Source organism: Aptenodytes forsteri, unplaced genomic scaffold, assembly GCF_000699145.1.
Source record: "Aptenodytes forsteri isolate BGI_AS27 unplaced genomic scaffold, ASM69914v1 Scaffold142, whole genome shotgun sequence".
NCBI classification, from domain to species: Eukaryota; Metazoa; Chordata; class Aves; order Sphenisciformes; family Spheniscidae; genus Aptenodytes; species Aptenodytes forsteri.
The window spans coordinates 5,607,471-5,616,837 of NW_008794598.1; the positions used below are offsets into that span (position 1 = coordinate 5,607,471).

The following is a 9,367-nucleotide window of genomic DNA, read 5'->3' on the forward strand; positions in this document are numbered from 1 at the left end:
CACACTGTGCGGTGACAGGGCCCGGCTGGGTCCCTGTGGCACCCCGGGGTGGCTCCGCTGGCACCCACGGCTGTCATGGTCCCCTCAAGGATTCAAGGGCACTTGGGGCCATTTCCAGCCCCCAGCCGAGCCCCGGTGCCGGGGTGTTCCCTCATAACGACAACCGGGGTGAGGGAGGAGCTGCCGTTACGGGGCAAGCCGTGAGGCGCAAGTGGTCACCCCCTGAATAAACGGGGATAAAGTGGGGAAAAGATCCACAGGTGTCAAAAAACCCCACAAACTTCCCAGGTGACATGGGACCCTGCCAGCCCCCAGGGCGCTGCCATCCCTCTCATGCCCTGAGGAGACACCCCGCAGGGGTGGCCGGCAGCCATCGGGCCTCGATGGCGCCGGGCGTGGGCAGAGCGGGACGGGGCCTGCTGTCACCGGCGTCCCCGGGCTGTGGGGACGTGGGGACCTCCCGCTCCTGGGGGAAACGTGCGATGGCCCCTGGTGAATTAGCAGCCGCCTCTGACGGTCAGGCCGCTGGCATGGCCGTGCCCCACACGAGTCAGTTCCTCACGAGGCGCCTCAGTTTCCCCTGTTTGCAAAGGGCAGGGCAATGGCAGGAGGGGAGCTGGGTGTCCCTCAGGGTATCTCAGGTGTTGGGGTCATTGGAAAAGGGATGATTATCACCCCCCAGCTCAGCCTCCTGGCTAGGGTGGATGCACAAGGCTCTCGCCATCCCCTCAGGGTCGGGTCCCGGCTCAGTGGGATCATGGCTCCTACTGGGCACTCGGGGAGAGGCTTGGAGAGGCTTTTAGGATACAGGAGGGCCGGTAGCACTCAAAAAAGGGAAGAAAAATTAAAAAGCAGAAGCATTTCTGCAAAACCATCCTGTTTTGGGAGGACGGGGCTGACGGCAGAGGGCGGCACAGGCTCGTCGCTGGTGCCTCACCGCAGGGCCTGGCCTGGCACCTGGGTGCTCTGCCCTGACCCAACCTGTTATTGCTCTTTCCCTCTCCATCAGCTGCTTTCGAGGTACAGGGAGATATTTCGGGGGGCAGAGCGAGCCCAAGACCGTGGCAGCGAGCCCAGGATCTCCAGCAGCGAGCCCAGGATCTCTGACAGCTTTCGATTCTGAACGAGAACGAAAGCCGAGAGAGGAGTCGGTTCCTTTTCCCGTCCTGAAGCTGAAGCAGAGAAGGGAAACTTAAGAGCTGGCAAAAATAGAGCATTTCGAGGCACCCAGCTGCAGGGAGATCACTGCCCTCCTGGTCAGGAGGTGCTGTGTTGGACTAGGAAAGTTTCCAGAAAGGAGCTGGTCCCAACAGGGAGACATCCAGGGTGGAAACGCCACTCCTTCCACCCAGAGTTAAAAACCTGTGGGCTACAAGGTGCGACAAACAGGGGTATCGCAAATCACTTCATCCCCTAACATGACGGCAAACTCTGAGAAATGGAAACCATCCCACACTGGAGCAGGAGCCCTCGGTGTCGGTGGGAGGCTGAGCACGCCGGAGAGTCTGTCCGTCTGTCCTAGTCACTTTTGGCATCCACACAGCCCTGCAAAGCCTCCTTTGGATGCCTGCCGTCCCCTCCGTCTAGGCAGGGTGGGTTGGCTTTGCTGTCGCCTCTCACCCTGGGGGATAGATCCTCCTTGGAGGCGTTTTCCCTCCCGCTTTTCCGTGGCAATTCACACATCATCTTCTTGTGCTTCATTTATTGGCTTTATTGAAGACTTTGGAAACACCCCGCTAGAGAGACAGGAGAGTGACCCCTCCGCCCTGGCAAGGGAAGGTGGCTCATTGTCTCCGCTCTGCCCACATCATAGAATCATAGAATCATAGAATCATTGAGGTTGGAAAAGACCTCTAAGATCATCGAGTCCATCCTGCTCCTCTCCTCAAAAAGAGAGAAAATCCACCAGGAGGATGGGGGAAAGGACTGAAATCCAAGTCCTCGGCATCCACGGCTGTGCTTCGATTGCCGTCAGGTCTCAGCCGGTGACGGCAGGAGCCAACCTGGGCCAAATCGATGTGCTTTGGGGGGGATCTACACGCACCCATGCATCTGTGCAGCCATGCACACACACAGGGATGCTACAGCGAGCAATCTACTACCACTAGTAGCCTGGCACCGAGATTACGGCTGCCGTGCAACATCCGTGCCGTGTGGTTGGCAGCGCGGGGGCGGTTTCCGTTGGGGTCGATACCCATGGCTTACGAGGCTGCGTGTGTGTGCCGGGGGGCCCAGCCCCTGCCTGCCCATTTCGGGGGGGGGGGGGGGGGGGGGAGATGAAGAATTTCGACAGGGGTTGACCTGAAATGACATTTTGCCGCTTCTGTTTTTCTCACAGCTTTCGCAGCGGGGCGAGATCTCCGTCCCTGCAACCCGCTCGCCCTTCAAATGCACACATGTGCGCCTGTGTGTCATTTCAGGTTAACTGAAGTGGCTGCTTCTGTTTGAAACAGGAGCCGTTGTTTCATTTTTCGGGTCGCTTAACCCCCTCCTAACTGTAATAAACACGGTGATTAAGGACACAGAAATATTACTCTGGAGGAAGGGGACCCAAAAGCCTGGAAAATGATGAAAAAACCCACTCTGATTACCCCTTTTAAAAATATGTTTCTTTAGCTGAAGCTGCTAAATTTGACGCTTCAGTTTGAAACAGGAGCCGTTGTTTCATTTTTCGGGTCGCTTAACCCCCTCCTAACTGTAATAAACACGGTGATTAAGGACACAGAAATATTACTCTGGAGGAAGGGGACCCAAAAGCCTGGAAAATGATGAAAAAACCCACTCTGATTACCCCTTTTAAAAATATGTTTCTTTAGCTGAAGCTGCTAAATTTGACTCACCTTTACACACTGGAAGGGTTTTGTGGTTTTTTTGGTTTTTTGTTTTTTTTTTACAGTGAATAAAGTGTTTTTTCCTCATAAAAACCCCCACCAACTCTCAGGTCGAGTGATGCAGTTCTGGTGTGTCACGGAGGCAGGGTTAGCGCAGATCTCACTCTCGGGAAGGTCGGTGTAAACCCCAAAACATGAGACTTGGGTTTCGAGCGGGGCTCCAGGTGCCTGAAACCAGCACCTGGCCCCCCTCGCCCTCACAGCACAGGGCGGGAGGTTCGGAGGAGGTCTGGGAAGGGACACGTTTCACCCCGGGTTCATGCTGAGAGGGGCGCAGGGTTTTGGTCTCGGCTCCTGGAGGACTAAATCCCCTGCCCAGGGGACGTGGGGACATCGGGGATCTGAAGTTGGGAGCTCCTCCGCGGCCCGTCCCAGCCCGAGGAGGGATAGGGCAGGGAAAGGCAGGCAAGCCCAAGCTCCACCACAAAAGATCTCCAGCGAGTTGGGGCACCGTGCCTCAGTTTCCCCAAGTGCCCCGTGGAGGTAATGCTATTGCCACACAGGCCATCAGCAAAGCACTCGGAAACCAACTTCCACAAAGCTTCATTACCGGGGAGCTGGAGCCTTGGGACACCTGGTTTGCTGATAATTCACCTCGTCCGAAGGCAGGTGTTTAAAATAGCTCCTGTGACTCACTGTGCCGAGAAGGGCCAAAGGGTTTCAGACACCGCCTCGGGGGCAGCTGGATGTTTTCCTTGCGACAGGATACGAGGCAAGATGCCACCTCCGAGTCTCCTGCTCTTCGGGTCCCTGTGGCAAGCCCGGCCCCTGCTCCCCGGGAGGCTTTTCTCCTCGGTGCTCAACTGCGTTTTTCCAGCCGTGTCTAGACGTTTGGCTGTTGCTCATCTCCCATTTCCAGAAGGGGATGTGGAAAATAGAAACGTCCCTTTTGCTGTGGCTCCAGGCTCCCCTGGCCAGTCCTTTCTGCATGGCCAAGCACCTTAGCTGGGGATGGACGTGTACAGGAAGCCACAGGTGTGATGAGCACTGGCCCTTTGCAAGTCCTCAGTCATCCGTGGGACTCCAGTGCTCCCAGAACGGGAGGTCCAACGGCCTGAAATCTCATCCCGGTCCTGCTTTATCCTTTTTTTCCCGCTTTCTGAATTGTGGATACTTCACCTGCTGACACTGGGGAAGCGATAAAAGTTGTGAAAGGGAGGTGGGAGAGCGATGCTGGCTCCGAATCGCTTCCCACTGGGTAACTCCTGCGGCTTCGTCCTCCTCTCCTGTCACAGCTGACGGCCCCGAAGGGCAGTGAACATCCCCCCACCAAGGAGAAACGAGGGGTGAAAAGGCCTTTTCCTTTCCTCCAACCCCTGTGCGCAGTCCCCATGCGATGGCGATGGGTGTCGTGGAGGGAAGCAACGGGCAGCCGATGCTGCAGCTGCCCGTGGTCCTTTCCCCGTCTGGGACACGAATCTGGCGGCTCTCAGCCGGGTGAAGGTATTACTGCACAGGAAGGGCTGGTGCACAGGGGATCAAACACGCAGCGATCCTTTTCCAACAACCAAACCTTGGATGCAGCCAGTGGCCCCGGCAGGACAAGACAGTACCGGGGCAAGCGGGATCTTGCCAGGGGACGCGATGGCACCGTTCCCTTCCTGCAGCCACAAGCCCGGCGGGGGCAAAATCATCAGCAACAGGCGGAAACGAAGTGCCTATCAGCACCCCAGCCCCGTGCCGGACCTGCTCGGCCTTTCTGCGGCGAGTTTTCTAAGAAACACCACAGCAGTCAGCAAGCGTTTACGGGAAGGGTGGGCCGAGCTCAGCCTGCAGCCGGGGCAGCTGCGATAGCGTTTCGGTGGTGCCGGGGGGGGGAATGACAGTGGCTACCCGAGGGGCTTGGGCTCCTTGCGGTAGCAGGCGGTGTGGCGGAGAGGGTTTCTTTCGTGTAAGAGCAGCTTCCCGGATGGTCCGGGGAAAAAGCAAAAGAGGAGGTTAAATACAAACCACATCTCAAAATAGGCCTAAACTTTGAAAGCGTTTGGAGCTGCGCTTCCTGCTTCTAGCAGCCCCGAGGAGGAGATGAAAGATGCAGCCGAGTTAAAAAAAAGAAAAAAAAAGAAAAAAAAAAAGAAAAAAAGAAAAACAAACAAACAGAGTTAACACTTTCTGCTGAAGGCAGAGGCACAGCGGTGACACAGCACACCAGGTCACCCCATGAGGCTGGGACGTGGCTCCAGGATCCCCGGTTCCCTCCGACAGCGGCCCCACGGCTCAGAGAGCCATGCTGGCAAGCCCGGGTGACCCAGGGAAAGGGGGAACTCTCTGGGCATGGGGGTTTTAAGCAAGAAAGCCATGGGGCAGGCCAAGGAAAGCCCTGTTCTGCGTCAGATCTGGCCGTGGGACTTGCAAAGTAACCTGCAGAAAGGGAAACATGCCCCTTCCTTGGAGTAGGAGACACACAGCCCTGTGTGCACGCAGCAGCAGGTGCTCCATGAGGTCAAGCAGGAACAGAGCTTCAAAATGCAGCACATTTAATTAATTTAAAAAAAAAAAAAACCCCCAAAAAAAAAAAAACAAACCACCAAAAAACACCACCCCTGAAGCTGAAGCGCCGTGGAGCTGGGAAGTGGGGTTTGACAGTTTGGAGGGTAAAAGCTCGAGCGAAGCGTTACCGCTGCTGACTGATAGCGACCAACTTCTCGTAATCCGAAGATCGACTTCCTCTCGCTCCGCGCTCGCCGCGGCCGAGCTGGAGGTGGGGACAGCCCACCGGCGGCTTTCTTCACCCACCAGCACCTGACATGCAACACCCGCTCCGCGCCAACAGAGCCGGAGCAACAGGATCTGCCTTACCAAAATTTAATTTGGCTGACAACATCCGGCATTTCATCAGGTTGCTTTGATCTTTGTTTACTTGCCGTCCCCGGCACATGCTCCGCACCAGCCTGCGGATGAATGGAAACGAAAAGGGCTCCACACCCCTTTGATCTCTCCCAGGAGACCTACCAGGAGCAGCCGGCCCTGGAAACACCCCGCCAAGGGCCGGATCCAGCCTTCCCCATGGTGCTTTCGGCTGGCTGGTCCTGGTTAACGCCGCTCGGCAAGCCTTCGGGTGGGACCTTTGGAGTTAAGTCTTGGCTGGAGACAAACCAGCGGTCCCCACGGTAGCCACGGCGTGGTCACCGGTACCCAGCGTGCTCCCAGCATCCTTCATCCCGCCCCGCAATAAAGGGATGTCTCCATCACATCAAGTGGTTTGTTTTTATTTAAAACCGCATAAAAAAAATAAGATTTCTGAATTCCCCTGTACAATATTAACTATTAACAAAAAAACCCGCCGGCTACACACTTGGTTACACGTAAAGACTCGACAGCGCGGACAGCTCGGGCCGGCTCCCCCCTCCCCAGCCCCAGACAAGACACCCGTGGGGAAAACCAAAACTCATCTGCAAACTGAGATCTGCACGTGGCAAGGAAACGACAGCAACCAGAACTATGTACACAGACAGCTGGGGAGCAGGCAGCCGCTCCGCACCTCCGCCAGACATCCGACAGAAACGCTACGGACCCGGGGATGGACACAGGACAGACACGGAGGGAAGACCCGAATGGAAAACCGGGGGATCAGCAGCTGTAGAAGCAAGGCGTGGGTTGGAAACCCACGTGAATTATAAATAAATAAATAAGTTATCCTACCGGCTAGAACTCTTCCTTTAAAAAACAAAAACAAATTCATGAAAATAAATTAAAAACAAAAACTGGAAAAAAAGAAAAAAGGTAAAATGTTATCACTATTAACAACTGTACATCAAGCTTTGCTCCTATATAACTTTGTACACATTTACAGCTCTGTTGGTTTGCATTGTTTGTGCATTCGTGAGGGCACAGGGAAGCAAAGAACCCCAGAAAATCCACGCGAGATGGAGGCACGGGAGGCGAGGCATCGCCCGCTTGGCTCCCAAGCATCTTCTGACCTGTTTTCTTTTGGAAAAGGGAAAAGGAACTATATACCCAGGCGAGTCTTGGAAAAGCAGCAGTGTAGGAAAATTCAAGTATTTCCTCCAGCACAGCCCACATCGCAACTGAAGGCACTCGAGCACGGTGACAGCGGAGAAGAGACAGCCATTCGGCCACGGTACCTGCCCTCCCCCCCCAGTCAGTTTTCCCCCGTCGGAGCTTTTCTCGCAATAAGGTCTCCGATCCTCTCGCGGTCCCGAATTCAGCAGGTCAGGAAGACACCTGGGAGCCCCCAAAACCAGAACCCAAACCAAAAAAAAAAAATTTACTGGCAAAACATCAAATGAGACAGGATGATTCAGATGGAGTCCAGGACAGCTGGGTTGGATGGTGGCCACCAGCGCTTGGAAGACCAGGTCTCCAGCCCAGCTCCAGGACAAGATGTGCGTGTTCCCATCTGATGATCCCTGCTCAGTGCTACGGTCACGAGGAAGAAGTCTGGTTTTCTTTGCTTCTTATGGCCAGGAGATGCGTGGAGCTGTTACTTGCCAGGCTCCTGGATCAAACTGTGCAGGTGGATCTCTGCTGTCTCCTGGGGCAGGTGAATGCCTTGCAGCCAAGAATGGTTGAAAAGGTCTTCCAAAGATGGCCTGTCCGAGGGCCGCATGGACAAACACCACCTGATGAGATGCTGGCACTCTGGGGAGAGAAACCAGAAACCGCCCGTCAGTCAGAGAAGGCTCTTGTCCACAGTGCCCAGGCCATGCTGGGTGTGCTCAGAGCTGCACTCAAACCCCCCGGTCGATTACCCGTTTTGGAGGAGAGCAGGATGGCAGGACATGTCCCACCTCCTCCAGCTAACACGGGAGATCAACCTCCTCCATAGCCGTAAGAGCAGGATGCTCGTGTGCCCGGTGCCATCTCCCAAAACCCATTATCCCACCGCGAAGCCGGGTACCCACCTAGAGAGACCCGCCGTCGGAAGAAGAGCTGACCCTGGATGATGTCCTCGTCTTGCTCGAAGGGGACGTCCCCGCAGACCATGTCGTAGAGCAGCACGCCCAGGGACCAGATCGTTGCCGAACGGCCGTGGTAGTGGTGGTAGCGGATCCACTCTGGTGGGCTGTACACCCGCGTTCCTACGGGATACAGGGGGAGCTCGTCAGGCGGATGCTGCCCGCTCCTGGATCCTCGCCTGAGCATCCCCGGGGATGCGGGGGCTGCACCGGTGGCGGGGGACACACACGGTGTGACCCGCCGCCCCCTCGCCAGCACGTGACTCTTGTTTACAAACTTTGGGTTGTAAAAAAAAGCTGCCGGTGCCGGAAGAGGGCAGCACGGGCCCAGGGAAGGCCCGACCGTTACATGCAAAAAAAAAAAACAAAAACAAAAAAAAACCCCCACAAAAAAACACGGGTGGGGAAAAACCACGCCTTTCCCCCCCCGGCCTTGGCCAAAAAAAGAAAAAACCAACCAAAAAAACCAAGCCAAGGCAAACAAGGGGAGCGGAAAGCTGCCGGTGCCGGAAGAGGGCAGCACGGGCCCAGGGAAGGCCCGACCGTTACATGCAAAAAAAAAAAACAAAAACAAAAAAAAACCCCCACAAAAAAACACGGGTGGGGAAAAACCACGCCTTTCCCCCCCCGGCCTTGGCCAAAAAAAGAAAAAACCAACCAAAAAAACCAAGCCAAGGCAAACAAGGGGAGCGGAGCAGCCCAAGCCCTTCCGCACCTGCAAAGCAAACCGGCCAGCGTACGGGCTTTGCGACCCCCCCCTCCTCTGCTACCCCCACGGGTGTTTGTTTTTGTCGGGCTGGCTCCCCCCGCCCCAGCCCGGGGCAGGGTGGGTGGCGGAGGCTGTCCTGGGAGCCGGCTCCCGTTTCACAACATCCGCCCCGCGCCAAAAAGCAACTTGGCAGCCGGCTGAATAATTAATTCCCTCCCCCCCAGCAAAGGGGGGAACCTCCAGTGCCAGCCAGGCTGGGCCATGCAACGCCCGGTACCGGGAGCATCCCCCCGGGTGTGGGCTCACCGTCAAATTCGGTGTAGACTGTGTCCTTGAGGAAGGTGCCGGAGCCGAAGTCGATGAGCTTGAGCTCACCGGTGGCGAGGTCGACGATGATGTTCTCGTCCTTGATGTCGCGGTGCAGGACGCCGCAGTTGTGGCAGTGCCGCACGGCCTCCAGCACCTGGCGAAAAAGCCCCCGCGCCAGCTCCTCGGACAGGGACCCCCGCTCCGTGATGAAGTCGAAGAGATCCTGCGACGGCTCCGGACGCTCCAGCACCAGCACGAAGCTGTCAGGCAGCTCAAACCAGTCGAGGAGGTGGATGACGCCGCGGAAGCCGGAGCCCACCTTGTTCAGCAGCACGATCTCCATCGGCACACGGGTGCCACTGGGCTGGGGGACCACAATGCCGTCAGCGGGGCTGATGCGGCGCCGGCGGTCCGGTACCCCCTGCCTGGCATGCTCCGGTGCTCCCTTGTCCAGCCTCACTGGTGCCTGGGCATCCCCCTGCTCAGGGGATGCTCCGGTGCCCCCCTGCTCAGCCCAACCGGTGCCTGGGCATCCCCCC

The 9,367-nt window shown here is 56.7% G+C and overlaps 1 protein-coding gene across 1 annotated transcript in view; it reads right to left on the bottom strand.

The window, feature by feature from the left end:
• Window positions 1-6,578: 6,578 nt before the first annotated feature.
• The window catches only part of PIM1 (Pim-1 proto-oncogene, serine/threonine kinase), a 9,254-nt gene continuing 6,465 nt past the window's right edge, over window positions 6,579-9,367 (bottom strand). Inside the window, exons 2-4 of the mRNA XM_019470334.1 lie at window positions 8,826-9,306; window positions 7,757-7,933; window positions 6,579-7,493 (exon numbers count right to left, since the gene is read on the bottom strand). Of these exons, the coding sequence (XP_019325879.1) occupies window positions 7,336-7,493; window positions 7,757-7,933; window positions 8,826-9,306 (816 nt within the window). The 3' untranslated portion in view covers window positions 6,579-7,335. The remainder of the gene's footprint in view (window positions 7,494-7,756; window positions 7,934-8,825; window positions 9,307-9,367) is intronic.